The sequence below is a fragment of the Protopterus annectens genome, chromosome 8.part1 (genome assembly GCF_019279795.1).
Source record: "Protopterus annectens isolate FY-2018-M chromosome 8.part1, PAN1.0, whole genome shotgun sequence".
NCBI classification, from domain to species: domain Eukaryota; kingdom Metazoa; phylum Chordata; order Ceratodontiformes; family Protopteridae; genus Protopterus; species Protopterus annectens.
The window spans coordinates 510,080,215-510,106,861 of record NC_056742.1 but is presented as its reverse complement, the minus strand read 5'-3'; the positions used below and the strand labels follow the sequence as shown (position 1 = coordinate 510,106,861).

At 43.6% G+C, this 26,647-nt stretch overlaps 1 protein-coding gene across 3 annotated transcripts in view; it reads left to right on the top strand.

The window, feature by feature from the left end:
* Positions 1-26,647, top strand: part of MTHFSD (methenyltetrahydrofolate synthetase domain containing) — a 601,324-nt gene that overhangs the window by 40,933 nt on the left and 533,744 nt on the right. For all 3 annotated transcript variants that reach the window (XM_044082038.1, XM_044082037.1, XM_044082036.1), the window contains exon 2: positions 1,653-1,756. In XM_044082038.1, coding sequence (XP_043937973.1) covers positions 1,653-1,756 — 104 coding nt within the window. The remainder of the gene's footprint in view (positions 1-1,652; positions 1,757-26,647) is intronic.

Below are 26,647 nucleotides of genomic sequence, written 5' to 3'. Positions count from 1 at the left end.
AGCTGCTTTGAAGAAGTGGTCTTCATGGAGTGATGGGATAGACTTCACAGTCAGCCTTTGCATATCCCTGCCTGGAGCTTTGCTGAGTATGTGCAGGGGAATAGGGTGTAACTGTAAAGAAAAAAAAAAAAAAAACAACGCCCACAATCTCCAGTGACTACCTAAATGAGGGCCTCTTCTGTCCAGCCCTCACCCTGCTGATGGAGAACAAATGGGCCAGTTTATAGGGGGGGACTGACGATTGGCAGGCAGCAGGGGGCAAACAAATAGGTTTGGTTAATCAGAATTTCAGCTCTTGTCACTCTGCAAGTTCACCAAGTTTGTGAAAGTGCACACTGGACAAAAACCCGAGTGCTTAGAGAAGGTGATCGGAGTAAGAATTCCTATAATGTCTGGGTTCAGTGACATCGGTGACTTGCAGTAAGCACATAAGGGCACCAATCCCACTGCAAAACATATTTAATGAACATGGAAACTCAAGTCCGAAAACTTGTTTTGAAGGAAACTGTTTACATATTATTTATTTATTTATTTTTCGAACCTGTGTCTATCCAGGAGTTAGGGAGAAAAGTGTGCTCTTTCTTTGAAGTGGTTTATAGTTGTACAGGTTTGTTTTAAGGAGAAGTTTCCCAATGGTTGGCACCAACATCTGCATCAAAGTTATTTTTTTAAGAGTAGAACAGTGCTGAGCACAGTAATCTAGGTAAACAGACTGCTTAAAGTACAATGTTTTGATTGAAGTAGAGAAACAACATAAAACTGTGTCTTGGTTTCTATAAATGTAAGATGGAGCATCATATCCTAGCCCAGAAGTTTGGACCTGTTCTTGCTAATCTGTAATAGGTAGGGGTCCTTAACCTGAGATGGAGAAGGGGCTCGTGAGTGGCCACCAGCAGAAACCTGTTTGTAAGAGGAGTAGCAACAGAAAACACAAACCGTTCATGGAGCCTTCTGCATTGAGCCTGTCCTTACAGATCAGAGGCGTTTGTGTGACTATTTTAATGTACGCTAATACCTGGGGGTACCTTTTTGTTTATGTGATGGGACTGTGGCTGTAATATGTTTTTTTACCTCTGCAAGAATGTGGGATACCTGATGATTATTAGAATATATTTAGTTGAAACGGGAATAGTTATTTTTAATTGACTTTCATGTTTTGCTGGAGACTGCCAGTTATACTGAGTGAGCCTGCAGAACTGTTGAGATAAGGAAACTTCTTTGTTCCAAAGTTGCATGATCTCTAAGCTGATATATTTACATATGTTGAGGTTCGGAGGCACAGGATTCAAAACTCACTTTTTTGTATTGTCAGCATAATACAGTTTAGATGCTAAGTGGTTCATTTGGGTATAGCTCAGTGGTGGAGCAGTTGACTGCAGATCAAGAGGTCCCCAGTTCGAATCCGGGTACCCCTTGCAAAGGTACCTTTTTAAAAAAGGGAGGTTTGGCATAATGGTTAAGGTTTTCTTGTCATTGATACAGGGTAGAGGGTTTGATTCTGACTTCAGGTTATTGGCCAGCCTTAAAATGTCCCTTCAGGGCAGTTAGCCTATTATTGTCCTATGAATGTATGGACTGTAGATCTGTGGCAAATACTGTATTATTGGTCTTTTTCTTTTGATAACCAGTTTAATAACCTTTTGCATTTTTAGGTGTAACCAAGTCAGATATTCGACAGAAGGTTTGGGACTATATTGAGGAGCATAACTTGGCAAATTTTCCCAGACCAGTTCATCACCGAATACCTAATTTTAAGGTATGATTTTAAACCTTAGATTAAGATTTATATATTTGCTTTGTGTTTAAGCAAGAACATTTGCTTTGTTGTATACAATCTTTGTTAATATCTGTAAACAGGAACTTTGCTCAGTGATATAGGAAACTAAATAAAATAATAGAAATTAAAGGCAGATATACAGTTTTTGTAAACTTTTCTTTTTTCTTATCTGCTTACCTTGTCATATGTGTGCATGAAACGTTTATAGTTTTTGTCCTGTTATCTCAGTTTGTTTTCATTAGGACAATGTGAAAGAATGTCATTTGAAAATTATAAATAGAAGGCAAACAGTTTGCAGTTCTTGCTGATTTTGTGTATTTTTCATTGAGGTATGAGTTTTTTGATCCTTCTGAAACACAACTTTTTTTTAAACTGTGGAAGACCCGAGACCATTTAAAGATGACCTGTGAAGTGTAACCAAGAAGTTAAATGCAGACAGATTTTGTACACAACGATGCTGACACACCTTTTGTTAGAAATAGTTCATTCTGCTTAATGGATAACTTATTGCATCTTTTCTCCTGTTCCAGAAAAGAGGAACTGGATTTTGGGTTATTAGGAATATTTAGAGACATTTGTTGTGGTGTATCACAAGTCTCACCATCGTCTTTTTCTCATGAGTTGAGAACATCAAGTTAGCCGCATCGTAGAGAGACTCTCCATAATTTCCCAACACACTTTACTGCACTGCTTAGTAACTAATTTTATTACTGTATTTTCATAAACTATAGTTTTGAGCTGTAGAATTGTGGTAGGATGCACTGTAGTTCAGTTATGTGACGTGAACATTGTGACTTGCTTTGGTGGTTTTCCGTGCCCCATTGTGACCTGCTTTGGTGGTTTCCACGCTATTATTGAGGAAAGATGATGTTTTCCTATGTAACACCTAAGTGTGGTAATTCCCATCTTGGTGTACTATGGCACTTCTGGATGTATTATCGCACAGTGTTGTAGCAATGGTCTTTTGTTTTGGAATGGAGGTGAGGTTAGTTGAATGCTGACCTGTAAATCTAGTGATCCAAGCTTTTGATAGGGTCTTAATTCTTGCCTTTCTACACAATTACCAGCACAGAATGTTGTGATTCTGCAGTTACCCAAGAACTCTGAGACAGGAAATAATGTAAGAAAAGGTTCTCTATGATTTGGTCAACACTGGTTGAACTGCGATAGATAAGCAAGTAGTTAAAGGATACAAAATATTCAAATGTAGTCTTGTTAAAAGGGATATTTTATTGCACAACACACTTTGTGTCATTTTATAGACCAGCAATACATGCCACCATTTGAGACTTTATAATATTAGTAGTGTGGTTATTTTAATATGAAATTGCTAACTTTAATGATGTCCTTCCATTCACTGCTGCAGAATTCTTAACAGATGGGATTCCCTGCAGTGGAAATCCCACATGTCCGGCCAGTCTGCCAAAGACTACTTGTTGCTTTTGAAAGGTATGCCGAATGTCACCCAAATGCTCCTTGCATAGCATAGGGCATGAAGTTAGACGTTCAGGCCTACCATTATCAGAACTGAACGTATCTTTTTACCGTCGGTCTGTTTACCTATGTCCATTTTCTGCCAGTTGAATGCATTTTCATTCTCCAGTGACGACCTAGATCTGTTTGCTGACTTTTGTTGCAGCGGCAGGTAAGTTCCCCATTGGGGATTTTGTTTTTTTCTTACTTTTTTTGTGCTCCTTGGGGTTAATGCCATCCAGGAAGGGTAAATGCCAGTGTGGGAGACAGATTCCGCATAATGACTGCCATGGTAAGTGTCTTTTATGTTTAGCAGCTTCTCATGACCATACATCTTGTTCTAATTCATTCCGGAAAACCCTTCGCAGTAGACTTTCTTCCCTTTCTGTTTATCTTGAGAACTAGCATCTTAACCTTCTCGCTAAAGATGCATTGGAAGGAATCTCCCACCCTGAGGGTCAGCCATGAGGGAAGAAGAAGATGAAAAAGGTACGACTGGAATCTTCTGCTGTCCAGCTTCTGCCAGGTGTTTCTCCTGAGGTCATTTTGCAGGTATCAGTCTCTGATCTTCAGGGTGAAATACAATTGAATTTTTTTCTGAGAGGCCTAGGGGAGTTCTTCAGATTTTAGTTGGGGAAGAAAGTCATACTGTGGTTCTCAACTGCTGTCCTGAGTCTGAGCCTTTTCAGTTTTTTGGAGGGGACATTCCCTTAACAAAAAAAAATAAATATGCTTCTTCTGCACCCAGGGATCCACAAAGTGAGTGGCAGGCCTTCACTCAGGAGCTCTTTACTGCGTTAATAGGTTCATAGATTAGTACTAAGCTAACTGCCCTTACGAGCCATTTTAAGCCTAGCCAGTTATCCCTTGTGAGACTCAAACCCTGCACCTTGTGATTGTACGGCAAATACCTTGACCATTAGGCCACCCTCCCAACCCTAATGCCCTTAAAGCCTCCTCAAGGGGTTTCAGTTCCTGCTCCTCCTTGGTCCTCTACTCCCCTTAAAAGGCCCAGAGAACAGGATCCTTCTGAGGATGAGTCAGTTTCAGATAATGAATCCCTGACTTATTCTACTCATATTCCTTCTCCTTTAGACTTATGGGTCAGAGAAGGAGGAATCTATTAGTCCAGATGTTCCTTTTGAGGACATTTCCTTTGGGGACACACTCTATAGGATGCTGGATTTTTTTAAGTGGGTTTGTGCCCAGGTCTCTGCTATCCATAAGAGGTACTGTGAGTTGCTGCAGTTGGAATCCCCTTAAACATGGGGCTATTCCTCCTCTTTTGGCTGCTTTTCCCAATGCCTCTCGTGCACCTGATTCTCTGCCCCCCTGCTCCCAAGAAACCGGACAGGTTTTATAGGGTGCCTGAGGATTGTTCTGTCCTATATAAATGTCCTGCTGCTGACCCCTCTGCTGTGTCTGTAGTTTCTGATAAGCCATCTCAGTTTCTTCTTTCCCCTATGTTATTACCTTCTGACAAGGATAGCAGGAACTATGGAAAGATTGGGTAAGAAGGTTTACACTTCTGTTACCCTAGCCGTTAGGGCTATTAATTACCAGACCCATATGTCTAGGTATTTTTGGCTCTTCTTTCTCAGGCCTGTCAATATATTTCTAATTTTCCAGGCTCTGAGGGTAAAACTTTTGTTCATTCCGTGTTAGGGACTTCCTCTCAAGTCATTCATCATTCTATTAAGTGTAGTTATGATGCAGCAGATGCCTGTTCTAGGGGTGCTGTTTTGGCTCAATGATGAGGAGGTATTCTTGGCTTAGGCTTTAACCTCTACCTGATGATGATAAAGCTAAGTTGATGGATGCTCCTCCGGATTCTAAACATTTGTGTGGGGAAGCTGCTGCTGGTTTAAGTTCCTTCAGGATAAGGGCAAGGCCTTACAGGAGCTTAAACATGTGTTTGTTTCTCCTGTGCCTAAACTTCAGAGAAACTACCTCGCTAAGCCTGCCTTTATTCGTAGGCAATTACGCCCTTCTACTAAGGTAGGAACAGTGGCAAATGATCTCCTCCTGCTAAAGCTACTCAGTTTTCAGGGACTCTGCAGCTTTCATTTTTGGACAGACCAGGTGCTGTATGACTGTCTGTCTTTTCCCAGCCACATTCTTCTTTCTCTTTGCCTTTCTCTCTCTCTGTCTGTCTTCCTGTTTGGCTTCAGATCACCCAGGATTCTTGGGTTCTGTCGATTATTCGACAGGAGTACTTCATGGTGTGGAAATTCTGTCCCCCTATTATGGCCATTTCTCAGCCTCCTTGGAAACAACTTCCCTTTTTCCCAGAGGTTCTTCAAAATCTCTTGACTCATCATACTATTCAAGAGGCACCTGTGTCCTAAATGGGGAAAGGGTTCTACTCCAGACTGTTTCTAGTGCCCAGAAAAGAGGACACTTGCAGACTTATTCTACACCTGTCTCATCTAAACACTTTTCTAAAAGTGTCTTCCTTCTGGATGTTGTCCCTTCAGATTCTGTTTCCTGTCTTGCTCCCTCAGGCCTATTGGTGTGTCTGGATCTCAAGGATGCTTATCTCCATATCCTGATCCATCCCGTTTTCAGCTGTTTTTGTGTTTCTCTGTTGCTTTCTGGCATTTTCAGTTCCGTGCTTTGCCATTTGTCCTTTCTACTGCACTATGGGTGTTCACCAGATGCGTTGCTTCTGTGATTGCTTTTTGTAGGCTTCAAGGGATCCAGATATTTCCTTACTTAGATAAGCTGTTGAATCAGGCATCCTCTACAGAGTCCCCTTTGCAAAGACTTCATGTTGCCATTGCCCGTCTTCATAGCCTGGGGTTTACTATTAATTTCAGAAAGTCTTCTCTGACGACTCCTCAGAATCATGTCTTTCTTGGGTTGCAGGATTCAGACGGTGCCAGTGCTTGCATCCCTGCCCCCTCCAAAAGCCTTAACTTTCATTTCTTTTTTTTTTATTTTATACAAACTCTTCTTCCTCCTGGTTCATTACTGTCAGTGAGTTTCTGAGAACTTTGGGTTTCTGGCATCCTCCATTCCAGTGATCCCTCTGGCCAAACCACGTGCGAAAGTTTCAGTAGTTTTTGAAGTCAATGTGGTTCTAACATGCACATCCTCTAGACTTTGTGGTTCCTCTTCTTCCTTGTCTCAGACAGGACCTTCACTGGTGGATTCAGCAGTTATCTCTGAATCCAGGGATCCCTTTTCATCCCCCTTTTCCCTCTCAGGAATTGTTCACAGACACTTCAGACATGGGATGGAAGGCAACATTTGGCTCCCCAAAAGTGCAAGGAGTGTGGTCACCTTGTCAGCAGGAGGAGCACATCAGTGTCAAGAAGATTTTTATTTTCTTTTTTCTTTTTATTTTATTTAACATTTGTTTACCGGCAAAGTCCAACTTGGAATGAAGCCAAATTTCAGTGGAGGCCTGGGGAGAAACACTCCAGACGCATGTCTTTGTAATGTGGGAGGAAACCGGAGTACCTGGCGAAAACCCATGCGAATGCAGGGAGGACATGCAGACTCCGCACAGAAGGCACTCCAGCCGAGAATCGAACCAGAGAACCTATTTTTGTGAGGCGACAATGCTACCGCTGCACCACTGCGCCATCCATGATGATGCGTGTAATGAGAGCTCTTCTGCTGGCTCTTCAGGCCTTTCATCCTCTTTTCTGTCCAGGGCCTCTCAATGTGTACTCAGACAATACCACAGTGATGTGGTATATCAACAAACAGGGAGGAACGTGATCTTATCTTCTTTGCTGACTGGCACTTCTGGTATGGGATCTGGCTATCAAGTATCAAGCAGTTTTAGTCCCTTCTGGTCAGAACATTGTAGCAGATACTCTGAGCAGGTTCTTCACTCAATCCCATGAATGGATGCTTCACAGGGATGTGTTGCTGGACATTGTTCACCAGTGGGATACTCTTCAAGTAGATCTCTTTGCATCCGCTGTGAACAGACAACTTTCCCTGTTTTGTGCCAGAGTCCCAAGTCCTCTGGTGTGGAAGGTGGACGCCCTCTCATTTTCTTGGAAGGGGATGTTTCTTTATGCATTCCCTCCCCTTCCTCTCATTCTGAGAGTCCTGTTCGAGATTCAACAGGATGCTCCCAAAATCTTGTTGGTGACTCCCTTTTGGCTGTGGCAGTACTGGTTCCCTCAACTTCTGCATCTAGCCAAGGGCAATCATCACAAATTACCTCACAGGGGTGGATCTCTTCGCACAAGGCAAGGGGTCTCTCATCCATCCCCACCTGTCCATGCCTCAAATGACACTGTGGGTGATTAGGGTTTTGATTCCTCATAGACACCTTTTTTCTGAGGTGCTGCTGCAGGTCCTGAAGGAGGTCAGGAAACCTACTATTAGGAAATCCTACTTGTCTAAATGGAAGAGGTTTTCTATTTGGTGTCTTTCTCATGACCTGGACCTACTTTCTGTGGATGTTCACTTGGTTCTCTCTTATTTGTTTAAGTTGCTCAATGCTGGTGTGGCCTATTCTTCTATTAAGACCCACTTATCAGCTCTTCTGCTTGTCTGCCTTTAACACCCTCATTAGCTTCTAGATTTGAGGCCAAGCAATTTTTTAAAGGTGTTCTGAATATTAGACCTCCCAGGTAGCCTGTTCCTCCTCCTTGGGCTCTTAATTTCTTTCAGGAAAAATTGACTCGGGCTCCTTTTTGAGTCTGCTGTTTTATATTCTTTGCAACATTGTTCTTGGAAGAGAGTTTTTTTTGTTATCTCTTACTTCTGCCAGATGGGTGTCTGAGTTGCAAGCCCTTATGGCTTGTCCACCTTTTTTGGTATTTCATGAGGACAGGGTGTCCTTACGTACTAATCCTTCTTTTATGCCCAAGGTGGTTAATGAGTTGTCACTTAATCAGTCTATTAATTTGCCTACCTTTTTTCCCTCTCCGCAATCTGACAGTGAGAGGGTGCTGCATACCTTAGATGTGCATAGACAGCTCAGATTTTATTTTGATAAAACTAAAGCGATCAGAAAATCAGACCAGTTGTTTGTATGATTTCATCCTAGGTCTTTAGGTTTGGCTGTTTCCAAGCAACCTATTCCTGCTTGGATTTCAAAGGCTATTTCTTTTTGTTACACTTTTCATGGCAAGAACCTTCCTTCTTTAGTTAAGCTCATTCTACTAGAGCTGTGGCTTCTTCTGGTGCTTTTTTCAAGGAATTAGATACTAACTGTATTTTTGAAGCAGCTACCTGGACTTCTGTGCATACTTTTACCAAGTACTACAAGTTGGATGGTATCTCTAGAGCTAGGGCTGATTTTGCTAGTGCTGTTCTTCATGGCTTTTAGAGGGCTCTTTTGTGCCTCCCCCGTTTCCTCTTGAGCTTTAGCACTCTCCCATCTGTTGAGAATACAGCAGCAGTGAAGGCAAGGACATCTGCCATTATGGTAAGATTTTACACAGCTGTACTTACTTGTTTTGATTTACCATTGTATTTGAACACCAATGTTGAGAACACTTCAGATCCATGTGTGGCTTTTAATAGGCTTAAAGTTAGGTAAACCAGTGTTTCTTTCTGTACTCATTTTGCATGATAGTTTTTCAGCCTATGCTATTTTCCTAGAATTTAATTCTTTCAAAAATGTATTGCACTGTTTTGGAATCCAGAATTAAGTGTGAAGAAATATACTTAGGTCCTCCAGTGCTCCTAATTCTGGGATCCTGCATCATTGTGTTATATCCTGCATTTTTATCGTGATAGTGGTGAATCAGGTTTGGTTGGTAAGAGACCAGATGGCTTAGTGGTTAAGGTCTTCGCCTCCCATGCAGAAGATACAGGGTTTGATCCTGACCTCCGACCAATGCCTGTTTGGAGTTTGCATGTTCTCCCTGTGTCTCTGTGGGGTTTCTCCCATCTCCAAAAGCATGCTGAGTGTTTCCATCACAAACTCACCAATGAATGGAGTTGTGGGCAGCAGCACAGATTCTACAGGGTGCCCTATAGGGGGAAGAGTTGTACAGACCAACCACTTTGAGCATCTACTGTGGTGTGCAGTATCCTCAAGATAGGAGAACACTGATCACACACTGCACGCCGTGGCAGGGCTAGCCATTAGACGGTATAAAATATGGCTCTAGGGGATTCGGTCATCTTGACTAATGTCGTCAAAAATGGGCATGGGTAGTTACCGGTGATAAGTGAGTTGAGGACCCGGCCTACTCTGACCCATACCAGGGACCTGTGCTAATGGTGGGAGGGGTATATGTGCCCCTGTTGACCAGTGTGTGCCCACCATAAAGCCCAGCAGCACTGGTTCAATAAGCTACTGGCTGGCTGGTGTCTAGTTGCCCAGCCTGGGTTACCTGGGATAGCTCTGTTGAGCGAAAGCTGGACGTAAAACCAACCATCCTGCCAAACGAACTGAGAATTGCTACGCTTAATGTAGGTTCACTGACAGGACGCAGCTTGGAAGTAGATGACATGATGATACGGAGGAGGCTGGACATCCTATGTATTCAGGAGATGAGATGGAAGGGCAGTGCAGCAAAGCCACTTGACTTGGGATCCAGAGTCTACTACTCAGGTAGAGGGCAGGCTAGAAATGGTGTAGGAATTGTGGTGAGAGAGAGGCTTCAGAAGGCAGTAAGGGATATCATCAGAATTAATGACAGACTCATGGCAGTCAGACTCCAGTGTAAGATAGGGCAGTATTCATAATCTCAGCCTATGCCCCACAGCAGGGTTGTGATAGTGAGGAAAAGAGTGCATTCAGACAGCAGTTGCAGGACCTACTAGATAAAGCAGGACAACATGAATTGGTGTTTATAATGGGTGACTTGAATGCACATATCGGGACAGACAGAACAGGATATTAGGACTGCCTGGGTCCACATGGGTGGGGCAACAGGAATAAAGAAAGAGAAGCCATTCTCGACATCTGTCTGGTAAATGGCATGATAGTAGCCAACACGTGGTTCAGAAAGAGCGACAGTCACAAGATCACATACAAGAGAAGTCAACATGCAACTCAGGTAGACTTCCTCCTAGTAAGGAAAAGGCACTGGGGCAGAATCCATGATTGCAAAGTCATGCCAAGTGAAACAGTTGGCTCACAGCATAAACCACTAGTTGCCACAATCAGCTGTAAGCAGTGGTCAGAGAAGGCTCTAAGGACAACAGAGACCAGGCTGATGACCTGGAAGTTGACTGGAGAGAAAGTACAGCAGTTCAAGGAATTACTCAGGGCTCTAGCACCCCAAGAAGGGGAGGAAATAGGTGGAGTTGATGAAGAATGGCAGGGCCTAAAAACAGCATGTGTTAGGACTACAGAACAGATATGTGGCCGATCCACGTATGGAAATTAGGTACATAAGGAAAGCTGGTGGTGGAATGCAGAAGTCCAGAAAATCATCAAAAGAAAAAAGGAGTGCAGGAAGAAGTGGGAGACAGAAAAGACTGACCAGGCTAGGAAGGACTACTGGTTGGCTAACAAAAAAGCTAAGAAAGAAGTTGCAATAGCAGAGAATAGGGTAGCAGAGGCGCTGTACCAACTTCTGGAAAGGGACTCAGTAAGGGGCACAAAGAAACTATATCAGGTTGCAAGACAAAGACAGAAAGATAAAGAAGATAGTCAGACAACTTTTATAAGGAATGCCAGCAACAATCTGCTCACCAGCCCAGAGGCCATCAAAGGCAGATGGAAAGAGTATTTCCAGCAGCTTCTGAGTGAAGAAAACCCCACAGAAGCTGTACTGCCCCAGGAACAGCCTACAATGAGAGAAGAGGAGCCCACCCTAGAAGAAGTAAGAACAGCACTAAGGAAGATGAAGTCAGGGAAAGCAGCAGGCTCAGATGAGGTCACTGCAGATATGATAAAGCAGCAGGCTCAGATGAGGTCACAGCAGATATGATAAAGCAGCAGGCTCAGATGAGGTCACAGCAGATATGATAAAGATGCTGGGTGAGATAGGGGAGAAATGGCTCCTGAGGGTACTAATAGCAGTGTGGAGAGAAAGCCGTATACCAGATGAGTGGAGAATAAGCATACTTGTGCCAGTGTACAAGAACAAAGGGGACATCCACAACTGTGGTCAGTACAGAGGCATCAAACTCCTATCACACTGCATGAAAGCTTTGGAAAGGGTGATTGATAAACTGATATGCAGAGTAGTAGAATGTAAGATGGGAGATGAGCAGTTTGGATTCAGATTGGGATGCAGCACAACTGACCCGATGTTTGCATTGAGACAGATACTTGAGAAGAAGCTAGAGATGAGGAGAGAGTCCAACTGGACATTCCTATACTTGGAAAGAGCATATGACAAGGTCCCAAGAAAGCTGATCTGGGCAGTACTGCGGTGGTTTGAAGTCCCAGAAACATTGGTAGAATTAGTGCAGGCTTATGTACAAGGACTCGATGTCTCAAGTACGAACAGTGTTCGGCCTCACAGAGGGGTTCCCAGTGGGTGTACATCAGGGTTCAGCTCTGATCCCACTGCTGTTCATACTGGTGATGGACTACATTAGCAAACTGTAAAAGTAGCCGACTCCAAATCCAGCTCCAGACAAGTGGAGTACCTCAGGGTTCAGTCCTGGGACCGCTCTTGTTTGGCATCTACTTCTCTGAAGTACAGGCCAACACTAAGGGACTCTGGCTAACAAAGTTTGCAGATGACTGCAAACTGGGAGCCATTATTGAATCCCCAGATGATGTGGATATTCTACAAAAGGGCCTTAAAGAAACAGATGCTTGGTGCCAGAGCCATGGGCTCAAGCTCAATGCCCAGAAATGTGTAGTTATTCCCTTTGGGAAAAAACATGTACCTGTGAATTACCACATAGGTGGCAGTACAATAAACACCAAAAGTATGATAAGAGACTTAGGGACATAGGTGGACAGTGGTCTCACCTTCGATAACCACATCAATACAACAGTCAGAAGATCCTTCTGTGTGGCACACCTCATCACTAAGGGCTTTTAATCCAGAAAAAAGGAGGTCATTGTCCCACTGTACTCATCTCTAATTAGACCCATTATAGAATACAATGCCCCGTTTGGTATGTACCTCTCAAGACATCTGCAACAACTGAAAAGACCGCAGAAATACCTCACAGGCCTAAAGCAGATGCCCTACGCTGACCATCTAAAAAAAACTCCACCTATACTCTGCCGGATATCGTCTACTCAGAGGTGATCTCTGCTTAACATACAAGGCTATGTCAAACCCAGAGCTGTTGGACGTGCTACACTTAAAGAAATCCCAATCCCTCAGAGACACAAGCTCCAGGGATCTAAACCTTGTCATCACAATGAACAAAACATGCTGGGGGGATAGTTTCCTGACCCAGAGACTCCACAGACTCTGGAACAGACTGCCCATACATGTCAAGCAGAGCGCCTCTTTGGCCGTCTTCAGAAGGAACCTTGATGATTGGATGGACGATAGGAAATTCACCCCGGGGATCACGTCAGTCACCCTGCTAGACAGGGGTCCAGGGAAGTAAATACTGTGGGAAGAAATAGCCAGGGAATTGTTATGACTAGGCTTGTATAGGCCCTAGGGCCGCTAGCCTAGTACCAACCTATGCGCAAACAGGTTGGAGGGGATGGATCAACAAAGCTGCTGTATGCAGATGATGTGGCAGTGCAGGCAGACTCTGAGCTAGAACTTCAGCAAAGGATAGGAGAATGGAATACAAATCTGAAGGCACATGGGATGAAACTAAGCACAGATAAGACTGTGCTAATGGCAGCAAATTGGGGAAATCAGAAGAAGCTGAGAATAGAGATAGAAGGGAAGATAGTGGAGCAGGTAAACAGCTTCAAGTATCTGGGAGGAGAAGGGTAGTCTGAATGAAGAGGTCAAAGCTAGAATCAGACGGGCTGCAGCCAGTTGGCATAGAGTATCAGGTGTAGTCTATGACAGAAGAATGCCAAAGTAGCTGAAAAGTATGGTGTACAAGACAGTGGTGCGACCAGTACTACTGTATCATACAGAAATCTGTGCAGTAAAGGCAGAACAGTAGAAGAAGCTAGAGGTGATAGAAATGAAGTGCCTAAGAAAGGTGGTAGGGTGCACACTGTGGGACAAACGAAGAAATGAGGACATAAGAGCAGTAGCCAAAGTAGCTCCAATTGCAGAAAAGATCAAAGAGAACAGATTACGGTTGTTTGGGCACATGTGTAGAAAAGCAGAAGACAATCTGATGTGGAAGATTTGGGACAGACAGGAAGAAGGTAAGAGGAAGCGAGGATGTCCAGCAAAGAGGTGGATGGATTGTGTGAAAGAAGATCTGCGACAGTCAGGCATGAGTGTTGAAGAAGGCAGGAGTGTGGCACTGAATCGAGAGAGCTGGCAACAGTTAACATGATACCCTGACCCCGTGTAGAAAAAAAAATGGGAAAAAGGGGGCTGATGATGATGAGTGGAGAACCAGGTTTCTAAGGTGGTAGTTCTGGTTGCTCAGAGGGCACTGGCATGCCCTGAAGAGCTGCCCTGTCCATTTCTGTTTGGAGCAGAGGCCAAGTGACAGTGTGTGAATGTTAAGCATTAACAAAAAGGAGGTAGGAGTTTGCAAATCATCTTTGCACATATATGATGCTTGGATGCATCCTAGCTGCAGAAAAAAGGAAGTGCCCAATTTGGGGGAAGACTAGAGTCGAGATTAGAAGTCTGTTAATCATGTGTCTTACATGTCATGAGTGGGTATGCCTACAGACTGTTGATAAAAGTTGTGAGTAATAGTACGTATATGAAGGCCCAGAAAGTTTGGCAGCAGTAGGAGTAGCTGTGGCGGTCTGCAAAAAAACTATGCATTCAGTATTCTAGAGCTTTTAGTGGAAAACAAAAGCTCATGATGTGACGTGACGTAACTGCAGATTTAGCACTTCATAATCTCCTGAGCTGCAGTGGGTTTTAATTTGACAGAAGTGGAAGGACCCATCAGACTGTCTGCTTTAAATCAAAAGTAAGGCCATTACACGTTGGCAGGTTAAGGCAATATTGGACTGGTACTGCCACAGCCTTTATCCATACAGAACCTGAGGTGTACCATAGTTTGATTCAGCCAAGGCAACTCCTCTTCACAGCAGACACAAGAGCATCTTAACAAACTAATATCAGACTAGATCTTTGTAACTAAAAAATCTTTTACGAAAGGGCATGATGGGTGACTAGCATATATGGGAAGTGGTAACTGTGAACGTAATTTCTGCTAACATGTATGTAATATAGCAGCTGTAAGGGTATTTGCGGCTGATGTGCATGTCATGAGCTCCAAGTAGGGGATAGTTGGGGCCAAGTGTATGAGATGATGCTGGTGTAAAGGGTAATTGTGGCTCTCATGTAGGATGACTTGGCTATAGGTGGTGACTGTGGATGACGTGTAGGATAGGATGGCTGTCAAAGGAGTAGTGACTGTGGATGACATGTAGGATAGGACGGCTATCGAAGGAGTAGTTGTATCAAACATGTATTGAATGCGATAGCTGTAAATGATAGTTGTGGCCAAAATATATCAGATGTGGTAGCTGCAAGGAGTAGTTGTGGATGGTGTGTATGGCATATGATAGCTGCAAAGAGTCATTGTGGGTGTCATGTATGGGATATGATAGCTGCAGAGAGTTATTGTGGGTGGCATGTATGGGATATGACAACTGCAGAGTCATTGTGGATGGCATGTATGGGATATGATAGCTGCAGGCAGGAGTTACCATTTGCTTCCATGGGATGATGTTGCTGTAAGTGGTTGTTGTGACTAACATGCATTGAATGAGATGGCTGTAAGGGGGTAGTTGTAATTAATGTGTGGGATGATATAGCTCTAAGGGGGTAGTTGTAATTAACATGTATGGGATGATATAGCTGTTAGGGGTAGTTGTAATTAATGGTTTACTATCAAAATTTCGAACCGTACTCCGTCAACTGTACTATCGTTGAACACGGAAGTTCAAAAACGATAATATCGATGTCAAAAAAACAATCTAGGAATGGGTTTTAACATGGGTTGAGGTAGGTGTTCAGTATTATTCCGAACTACAAACATTTCCCCTACCTCGACCCATGTTAAAACCCGTTCCTAGATTGTTTTTTTGACATCGATATTACCGTTTTCAAACTTCTGTGTTTGACGATAGTACAGTCGACGGATTATGGTTCGAAATTTTGATAGTAAACCGTAATTAACATGTATAGGATGATATAGCTGTTTGGGGTAGTTGTGACTAATGTGTTGAATGAGTTGGCTGTAAGGGGCAGTTGTAATTAACATGTACGTGATCTAGCTGTTAGGGGTAGTTGTAATTAACATGTATGAGATGATATATAGCTGTTTGGGGTAGTTGTGACTAACGTGTTGAATGAGATGGCAGTAAGGGGGTAGTTGTAATTAACATGTATGGGATGATCTAGCTGTTAAGGGTAGTTGTGACTAACATACGTTGAATGAGATGGCAGTAAGGGGGTACTTGTAATTAACATTTGTGGTTGAGATACCTATAAGGGTTAGTTGTGCCGTGCATCTGTGGGACAAGACAGTTGTTAGGGGTGCTTTTGGCTACCATACATGATGTTATAAAGCTGAATGAGGTGCTCCTGGCTAAGTGTATGGGATGATAAAGCTGATAGAGGTAGTTGTGATTAATGTATATGGGAATCTGTAGCTGTTAGTGGTACTTGTGATTAATGTGTTGGATGGGGTTCACTACATATGACCAAAAACCCACAATCCCGACGCCCAGAATACCGAGCCCACAAGACCAACAGCCTATAAGCACGAAAGTACACATTACCGATGCCCAGAATACCGCCTGCCTAAAATCTCCAAAACAGCGATCCAACAGCTGTAACATGCGGTGATACAGACAAACCAAAACCAAATGCTACATGCATAATCTCACCCGATCGTGGAACAGTACACAAAACACTGACGTCCATGAGGCAGAGGCCATTGCAATACCCACACACCATCATAGCAAAGAAAAACTCCTGTCCTCTACATCAGGAATGTATTAGTTGCAAGTAAGTCCCTCCACAATGTACAAACACACTCCAATAATAACACAAAAAACTAACACACACTGGTACAATGGCGCAGTTCCAAATACATTGCAGGTAGCTGTCATCACATCTTAAGCAGCTGTGCTATGCATCTAACGAAGTCCACATTGGAATACTCATCTCTGTTATCCAGCAGTCGTTGGAACGACTGTTGTCTATCCAGAATCTGCCATTTCACTATGAATTCACCTGTCTGTAAGGGGAAGTGGCTAAAGTCTAACGTTTCTAAGGTTAAGTTATGTATGTGACCTACAGATGCATTCTTACACCTTACACTGCATATTTGTTGCAACATGGCCTTCCTGTTAGGAAGACTGTGTATACATCCTAGGGAAGTGGATGCCAGAGCATCATCCACTAGCAAGCATGGTGTGTCCCTAGACATGGCAGCTTTCTCGCGGAGTGAACCACAAACGCTGTAAAATTCTACTTCTAATGGATCCCCCACATGATTGTGAGGCATGGGTTTCTGCAGCCTCTCACCTTCTAATAAGGACTCAGTCACTGTTCTTCCCTTGCATGTGTTACTTCGTTTCCATTTGCAACACCAGTAACACTTACTACCAGATTTCCTCTCTAGATGGTAGATGTAGCCTTCGATTATCAACACATGTTTACACTTCTGGGATCTCACCCTTAGGTAGAGCTTGCTGACAGACCCGGGTGCATCATACTGTTGGTTGGCCATCCTTGCAACGTCAGCTGTTGTACAACCGGCAGTTCTGAGTAAAGAATGTATCTATGGTGATAGTGACTGAATATCTGCTATTCTGGGTGGTTAGGTGAGCTGATTAGGTATTCTGGGCATCGGTAATGTGTACTTTCGTGCTTATGGGCTGTTGGTCTAATGGGTTTGGTATTCTGGGCATCAGGATTGTTGGTTTTCTGTCATATGTAGTGAACCCGTTGGATGATATAGCTGTTAGGGGGAGTTGTGATTAGCATGTGTTGGATGAGATTGCTTTTAGGGGCAGCTGTGGATAGCATGCTTGGGCCCACCGTAATGGAATGAGAAGTCTGTAATGTGTACTTGTGGATTATTGTCTCAGACAGGATAGCTAAAAGGAGTAGTTGTGACAAAATCTATGGTGCTCCAAACAGTTGCCATTTATAAATTTGCTGGCTGATGAATGTAAGCTTCAGTTGTTCCAACCACAGCCTTGATGTTCTTTGTGTTTCCCTGTTGCAGTCATCACACTTGAGTTATCTGCCTGCAGGTAGCCCTCAGTCAGCCCGAATACCAGAGTCTTGGGATTTCTGCGTCGGATGCTGTCACTTCTTCCATGATGTCAGGTCGTCAGGGGTATAAAACAGGCAGCTGACACCATTACATAAGTCTTTCTTGCTGAGAAGAAGCCCGAAGCAGAAGCAGTTCGCAAGTGCTGGTTGGCCGCTACCTGAAATTTTCATTTTTCGAGTTTCAAGCCTGAAGTCTTCTAAAGCTAAGTACCCCGCTGGGGATTCTTTTTTCTTGCTCTAACAGATGTCAGAAAAAGTTAACAATTGTCTTGCCTGTGCAAAGCAAATACCTCACAGAGATTTTCATTCTTACTGCGCCACCTGTTTAGGCCCAGACCACGATGTCCCTCGCTGTCGGTTTTGTGCCTTAATGCCCAAACCATCCGTCGTCGGGCTATTTTTGTCACTATGTGATTAGCATGTGTTGGATGAGATTGCTTTTAGGGGCAGCTGTGGATAGCATGGCAATCCACTGAGCACAGAAGAAGTTATCAGGGACCTGGGGACCCAGGTTGATAGTAGTCTGTCGTTCGACACCCATGTAGCTAAAGTAGTCAGGAAGACCTTCTACATTGCCCACCTTATCATGAAGGGATTCTCATCTAGATCAAGGGAGGTCATAGTCTCCCTTTACTCATCACTCATCAGACCAATGATTGAGTACAATGCCCCATTCGGAATGTATCTGACCCGACACTTGCAGCAGCTGGAGAGGCCACATAAGTTCCTCACCAAAAGGATAAAGGGTCTCAAAAATCTGTCCTATGCTGCCCGACTGAAAGAACTCCAGCTCTATTCAGTCGCCATTTTGCTCAGAGGTGACCTTTGCCTAACATACAAGGCCATGTCAAACCCAGATTTGATGAATATGCTTCACCTCAAAAATCTAGATCCATCAGAGCCACAAGGGCGGAGACTTAAACCTCGACACGGCTATTAATAGGACGTGCTGGAGGGATAGATTCATCACCCAAAGACTCCCTATGCTGTGGAACAAAATCCCGGTACATGTGAGGCAGAGCACCTCGCTGGCCTTGTTCAAGAGAAATCTTGACCAATGGATGGGAGATCGCAGATATACCCCAGGGATTACCTCAGTGTCACTGCTCGACAGAGGCACAGCAAAATAATGGGTATAGTTCCCCATACTAAAGGGGTGGCGTAAGCCACAAAACGATGGGCTAGGCTTGTAAATGCCCTCGGGCAGATAGCCTAGTATGAACCTATGAACTACATTCTTTCGCTCTTGTTCTCCGTATTCCAAATGCCCTACAGATTCGCAGGCCTCTGCTGAGACCCATTCGGAGTTCGGTATGCCGCAAGATGCTTCTTCGACTATGGAATCTGCGGATGTCTCTACCTTGGATGGGTCCGGAGCCGCTGTGCAGGCACCGGCTTCTGAGGGTGTATTCCGACCTACCGATGTTCGCATTAAACAGACAACTTCATTTTCAGCTAAAACTACCGAGTTTCATAGGCCCAGAGTACGCACTACGCCTAGAAAACTAACGACCAAAGTGCATGCTCAAGCTCCCATGCCACAAAAACAAATGCGTAGAATGGCTGAAGACCTTATCACCCCAATTAGGGGAATCCAGCCTTCCCCTGCTAAGAGACAAAGGATTGAGTTTCTTTCTGATTCTACAGACCAAGACTCTGACCTTTCTGATTACCAGGACATACCCTTATCAACCTTTGAGAATTCAGATGCAGAGGAATCTATTCCCTCTGCCTCCCCTTCAGAGGATTTCTCTTTTGGTGAAACCTTGCATACTTTAAGAAAGCATTTCTGCTGGGAATGCCAGTACTATCCTCAGTCTAAAAAGAGACTCAGAGAATTTTTAGAGATGCCTCAGCACAGGCCTCTAGCTGTACCCCCTGTCCTGGATGTTGTAGATGATGTCTTCAGACTTTTTACCACTGGCCCCTAGAAAACTTGACAGGTACTACAGAGTACCTGATTCTCACAAATTTCTCTTTAAGAATCCTACTGCGGATCCAGAGACCATTTCCCAGGGACCTAAAGGTATTAAGGCTACTACAGCCAAAAACCCTACTCCTTCAGACAGGGATTCCAGAGCTTTAGACAGATGGGGTAAGAAGATATATACCTCTGCAACTCTTGCCATCTGGGCATTGAATTGCCAGTTTCACATGTTGAAGTACCAGCAACATATTATGGAACTAATTAAACAAAAACTGGTGTTGTGCAGAAAATAAAGATTTACAAGAGTTAATGCATTCTGCAAACCAAGTTAGTAAGCATATTTTGCAGTGTGACTTTGATGCCCTAGAAGCATCTTGCAGGGCTGCAGTCACTGGGTCTGTACTGAGAAGGCATGCTTAGCTGAAGGAACATACCTTGCCAGACCATGTCAAATCAAAATAACTAGATGCTCCTTTAAATCAGGACCGTTTGTTTGGCACCAAAGCAGAAGAGGTTCTTAAAAAGATGGAAGAAAAAGTTAAATCTATGCAAACTGTTAAAGAATTCTTACAAGTGCAGCCACCTAGATTCAGTAAGCATTAGCCTTCTAAAAACTGGTCCTTTACAGCCCTTCTCAGTCCAAAAACAGGGGAGCCAGACCACCAAGACTACAGTCTCAGGGTATGCAGAGATCCAAACAATGGAATGTTCCCACCTCAAAAACAGGGAGTGGTAAGCCACCCCCTTATGGAAAAAGTCACAATGACTTTTCAGTTATCCTTCCCAGCCCTGCCCAATTACTTGCGCCCCTAAGAGGAAAACTTGCCCTGCATGCCAAAAAACTGCATGTCCATTACTCAGGACCGATGGGTTCTAAACGTATCCCAAGGGTACAGATTCTACTTCCATTCACTGCCAAACCCAAGCGAGTTTCCAGACCTTCCTCCAAACCAGTGGGCAGAGGCTCAAAAGCAAGTATTTCCCTGCTCAGTATCAGGGCCATTCAACCTGTTCCAGTAGAACAAAGGGGACAGGGTTTTAATCCAGGCTGTTCCTAGTGCCCAGAAAAGAGGGCTCTTGGCACCCTGTCCTGGATCTATCAATTCTCAACACTCTGGTGGTCCCAAAATTCAAAATGCTTACCCTGCAACAGCTTCTCCCTATGCTAGCCAAGGATGCCTGGTTAGTCACCCTAGACTTAAACGAAGCTTATCTGCACATCCCCATAAGGGAGTCTTGCAGGAAATATCTATGCTTCAGGGCAGGCTCTATGCACCATCAGTTCTCTGCACTTCCCTTTGGCTTATCTATTGTGCCCAGAGTATTCACAAAGTGCCTAGCTCCAGCCATTACATACTGCAGGCAGAGAAATATCCAAATTTTCCCATACTTGGACGATTGCCTGATTCAGACAGACAGTCAGGAATTGTTACTTCAGCACTTGGCATTTGTAAAAAGACTCCTATCTTCATTGGGGTGCACCATCAACGAAAAGAAATCACAACTGGTGCCCAGTCAAAAAATTGTATTTCTGGGAGCAAGCTTGAACACAACTTCCAGATGGCATTTCTCACTCAAGAAAAACAGGTCTATTTGGACAACTACTTAAAACAAATGGCCACCAAAACCCAGCTATCTGCAAGGAAAATACTGCAAGCCCTAGGGTTCATGACCTCATGCATTCTGCTAATTCCATATGCAAGGCTGCATATGAGGAAACTTCAGTGGTACTTAAAAAGTCTTTGGTGCTAGCATTCTCAGGACCTGGAAACAGTCATTCCTACCATACCTTGTCTAAGGGCAGAGTTTCTGTGGTGGGCAGAAACATGCAACCACAACAAGGGACTGCCTTTTACTCAGCCTTTCGCCATCCAAATCCTGAGTACAGATGCATCAGACTATGCATGGGGGGCTCACATGGCAGGCAAATGCATTCAGGGCAAGTGGAGCCCAGGGCAAAACCTCCTACACATCAATCAAAAAGAGATGTTAGCTGTACGGTATGCTCTGACAGCCTTCAAATACCTAATCCTTCCAGAACAGCTGCTGATAAAAACAGACAACACCACAGTTATGTGGTACATAAACAAGCAGGGGGGATCCCATGCTTACCTGCTGTGTAGGTTAGCCATGGCTCTGTGGAACACAGCCTTGAACAACCAAGTGCATCTACAAGCTCAATTCCTGCCAGGCAAACATAATTCACTGGCAGACCACTTAAGCAGAAATCTCCTGGACCCAAACAAGTGAAAATTGGAGCCCAACACCTTCAACCTTCTAATCCAGAGGTGGGGGACACCAGAGGTGGACTTCTTTGCCTCCCCCGAGAACCACCAGTTGAGCAAATTTTCACCAGGAACCCTCACAGCAGGGCCTGGATGGTGGATGCCTTATCCTTCAAATGGGAAAACCTCTCAATTTATGCCTTTCCACCTCTGCCCCTTCTCTCAAAGGTACTACTCAAGATCAGATAGGACAGCCCAAGGGCAATTCTTATCGCCCTAGACTGGCCGTGCCAGCACTGTTACCCACTCTTACGCAGTCTGACAACAGCGCCACCCTGGCACCTTCATCAGACACCTTCCCTGCTATCTCATCCACAGCTGCAAACCCTGAACCTTGCAGCCTGGCTTATCCCCTGAATACTCCACCAGCAACCCTCAGCAAACGGGTGCTGGACGTCATTCTTGAAGCCAGAAGGCCTAGTATTAGGAAATCGTATGCTGAAAAGTGGAAAATATATTGTTATTGGAATCAGTCTCAAGGAAAGGGCACAGCTGTGCCCTACTTACCTCAAATCCTTGATTACCTAGCAGAACTACTCCACAGAGGCCTAGCCTGCTCCTCCATTAAGATTCATGCCTCTGCCATCTCAGCTCATTATAATACTGAGCCACCTCTGTCCTCTCACCCTCTCATCAAACAGTTCCTGAGAGGGGCTAACAACTTAAGGCCCCCTAGGAGAGCACCCACTCCTGCCTGGGACCTTAACTTTGTACTGGAAATGCTCACACTTCCCCCTTTTAAACATGCAGCTTCAGCAGAGTTAAAATTCCTTTCTTGGAAAACAGCCTTGCTTTTAGCCATAACCTCAGCTAGAAGAGTGTCTGAGTTACAGGCACTAATGGCTGTGGAACCCTTCATTTTTTTCCATGCTGACAGGGTTTCCCTCAGGACTAACCCGTCCTTTATGTCTAAGATGGTCTCCAGTGTGGCTCTAAACCAAACCATCCATTTGCCTTCCTTCTTCCCTAATCCTCAGAATAAAGGGGAAAGGATCATGCACTTCTTGGACATGCACAGACAGCTCAGGTTCTACCTTGACAGGACTAAACCTTTCAGAAAATCTGACCAGCTGCTAGTCAGCTTTGCTACAGGGGCAGAGGGCTAGGCCATTTCAAAGCAAACCATTTCCAAATGGATAGCACACTGCATCCATTTCTGCTACAAGCACCATGGAAAACCTCCCCCACAGGGGATCAGAACGCATTCCACTAGGGCTACTTCCACCTCTGCAGCATTTCACAGGGGAGTCCCTACCAGGGACATTCTGGAAGCTGCAACCTGGAGTTCTGTACACACCTTCACCAAGCATTACCACTTACCTATTTTTTTCTAAATCCAGAGCTGGATTTGCTGCAGCAGTCTTACAGGGCCTGCTAGACAGCCCTAACTCCTCTTGACTGCCTTCACCCTTCCTCAGCTTTGGGAATCAACCCAAGTGTGATGACTGCAACAGTGAAACACGAAGAACATAGTACACTTGTGTACACTTACCATAAATGTAGATGTTCGAGTGTATTCACTGTTTCAGTCCTGGTTTCCCTCCCTCCAGTCCCCTGTTTTTCTCTATCCTTTCTACCTATCCTCTATATGGCCATTTTTTATGGCAGTGGTATTTACCTTTTACTGGTGGTGGTCCACACCATATACTAGCTTCCTATTTGGGGGGCTCCTGACATCTGGGGCAAGAAAAACTGACGTAATGGCGTTGGCTGCCTGTTTTATACCCCTGACGTCATGGAAGAAGTGACAGCATCTGACACAGAAATCCCAAGACTTTGGTATTCGGGCCGACTGAGGGCTGCCTGCAGGCAGATAACCCAAGTGTGATGACTGCAACAGTGAATACATTCAAACATCTACATTTATGGTAAGTGTACACAACTGTACTTTCCTAGTTCCCAAAAGTATTTTATCATTTTTTAGTTTTCATTGTCCGTCTTCATTTATGTGCACCTGCTCCCCTTTTAATGAGTGAGAAAAAAGGTGCTGCAGCTTCAGCATATATTTACAAATGTTTGCAGCTTGTCAGTAATGTAATAAAAATATTTATGTGGTCATGCACAAAAAAAAAACTTGACTGGTTTCCCATGATGTTACTGCAGTGGGCTTTTGTTGGATGTAGTGCCTCACTAAGAGACAGATGGCCACACTGAACTCCTTTACAGCTTTTCTTATCTTGCCAAATGCCCTAATTAATCATTGCACGTGGCTCCATTTGGTGATCCCTTTATTCTTACCACATATGATGTCTGTCTAGCTTCTGGGTTTTGGCAGCTTTGCCATGTTCCTTTCTAGTTTCTTTAGATGCAGACACCTCACAGAATACATGCAGTCACATGAACACCCAATAACAAAAAACTGACTTACTGGTAGCATTTAAGCTAAACTGTCTGCACATACATCTTGGATGCCAGTGGAGTCGGAGTTACTACATCAACAGCATAGTAGATTGTTGACTAAGTAGCAAAATTCCAGTTGAGATGAAAGCTTTGGAGTCAAAAGTATTTCACTTGTTACGTCATGCTGTGGAAGGTCCATTTTAGCAGCATGCTGACACCATGCCTCCTCTTCCATATGGCATTTGATGGCTTGTATACTGGTGTTGGCAGCTAATGGCTGACTTAATTGACTTGATTTGTTTTGTTGGGTAGGTGGCTGGTCCTTGGACCCTTCTCATCCATGACCTCTACCTAAAGGCAGTGCAGTGCTTTCTGGGTTACCTGTTGACATAATTTTCATTAGACATGGCATACTGAACACTTGTATTTACAGTTTTTCTTTTGACAATGGCTTCATTGTATGTGACACATTTATTTTAACATTTCACATCATTTTAGTGAACATAATCTCAGCTGTTTGGAAACGAATAATCAGCATTGTCACTGTGGAAACAAATAATCAGCATAGTCTGTGTGGAAATGAATAATCAGCGGAGTCAGTGTGGAAATGAATAATCAGCGTAGTCAGAGTGGAAGTGAATAATCAGCATAGTCAGCGTGGAAATGAATAATCAGCATAGTCAGCATGGAAATGAATAATCAGCATAGTCAGTGTGGAAACGAATAATCAGTGTAGTCAGCATGGAAGTGAATAATCAACATAGTCAGCGTGGAAGTGAATAATCAGCATAGTCAGCGTGGAAATGAATAATCAGCATAGTCAGTGTGGAAACGAATAATCAGTGTAGTCAGTGTGGAAATGAATAATCAGCATAGTCAGCATGGAAGTGAATAATCAACGTAGTCAGAGTGGAAGTGAATAATCAGCGTAGTCGGTGTGGAAACGAATAATCAGTGTAGTCAGTGTGGAAATGAATAATCAGCATAGTCAGAGTGGAAGTGAATAATCAACATAGTCAGCGTGGAAGTGAATAATCAGCATAGTCAGCGTGGGAGTGAATAATCAGCGTAGTCAGTGTGGAAATGAATAATCAGCGTAGTCAGTGTGGAAATAAATCAGCGTAGTCAGTGTGGAAATAAATAATCAGCGTAGTCAGTGTGGAAACAATCAGCGTAGTCAGTGTGGAAATGAATAATCAGCGTAGTCAGCATGGAAACGAATAATCAGCATTGTCATTGTGGAAACAATCAGCATAGTCAGTGTGGAAACGAATAATCAGCATAGTCAGCGTGGAAGTGAATAATCAATATAGTCAGCGTGGAAACAATCAGCATAGTCAGTCTGGAAATGAATAATCAGCATAGTCAGTGTGGAAGCGAATAATCAACATAGTGTGGAAGTGAACAATCAGCATAGTCAGCGTGAAAACGAATAATCAGTGTGGAAACGAATGATCTGAGTAGTCAGTGTGGAAATGAATAATCAACAAAGTCAGCGTGGAAATGAATAATCAGCATAGTCAGCGTGGAAACGAATAATCAGCGTAGTCAGTGTGGAAATGAAGAATCAATGTAGTCAGTGTGGAAGTGAATAATCAGCATAGTCAGAGTGGAAGTGAATAATCAGCATAGTCCATGTGGAAACGAATAATCAGCATAGTCAGTGTGGAAATGAATAATCAGCGTAATCAGTGTGGAAACGAATAATCAGCATAGTCAGTGTGGAAATGAATAATCAACATAGCGTGGAAACGAATAATCAACGTAGTCAGAGTGGAAACGAATAATCAGCGTAGTCAGAGTGGAAATGAAAAATCAGCGTAGTCAGTGTGGAAACGAAGAATCAGCATAGTCAGTGTGGAAATGAAGAATCAGCATAGTCCGTGTGGAAATGAAGAATCAGCATAGTCCGTGTGGAAATGAAGAATCAGCATAGTCAGTGTGGAAATGAAGAATCAGCATAGTCAGTGTGGAAACGAAGAATCAGCGTAGTCAGTGTGGAAACGAAGAGTTAGCGTGGAAACGAATAATCAACGTAGTCAGCATGGAAGTGAATAATCAACATAGTCAGCGTGGAAACAAATAATCAGCATAATCAGCATGGAAACGAATAATCAGCATTGTCACTGTGGAAACAAATAATCAGCATAGTCCGTGTGGAAACGAAGAATCAGCATAGTCAGTGTGAAAAAGAATAATCAGCAGTCAGAGTGGAAACGAATAATCAGAATAGTCCATGTGAAAAAGAATAATCAGCAGTCAGAGTGGAAACGAATAATCAGAATAGTCCATGTGGAAGCGAATAATCAGCATAGTCAGTGTGGAAATGAATAATCAGCAAAGTGTGGAAATGAATAATCAACGTAGTCAGTGTGGAAGTGAATAATCAACATAGTCAGTGTGGAAATGAATAATCAGCATAGTCAGCGTGGAAACGAATAATCAGCATAGTCAGCGTGGAAATGAATAATCAGCATAGTCAGCGTGGAAACGAATAATCAGCATACTCAGCGTGGAAACGAATAATCAGCATAGTCAGTGTGGAAACGAAGAATCAGCATAGTCAGTGTGGAAACGAATAATCAACGTAGTCAGC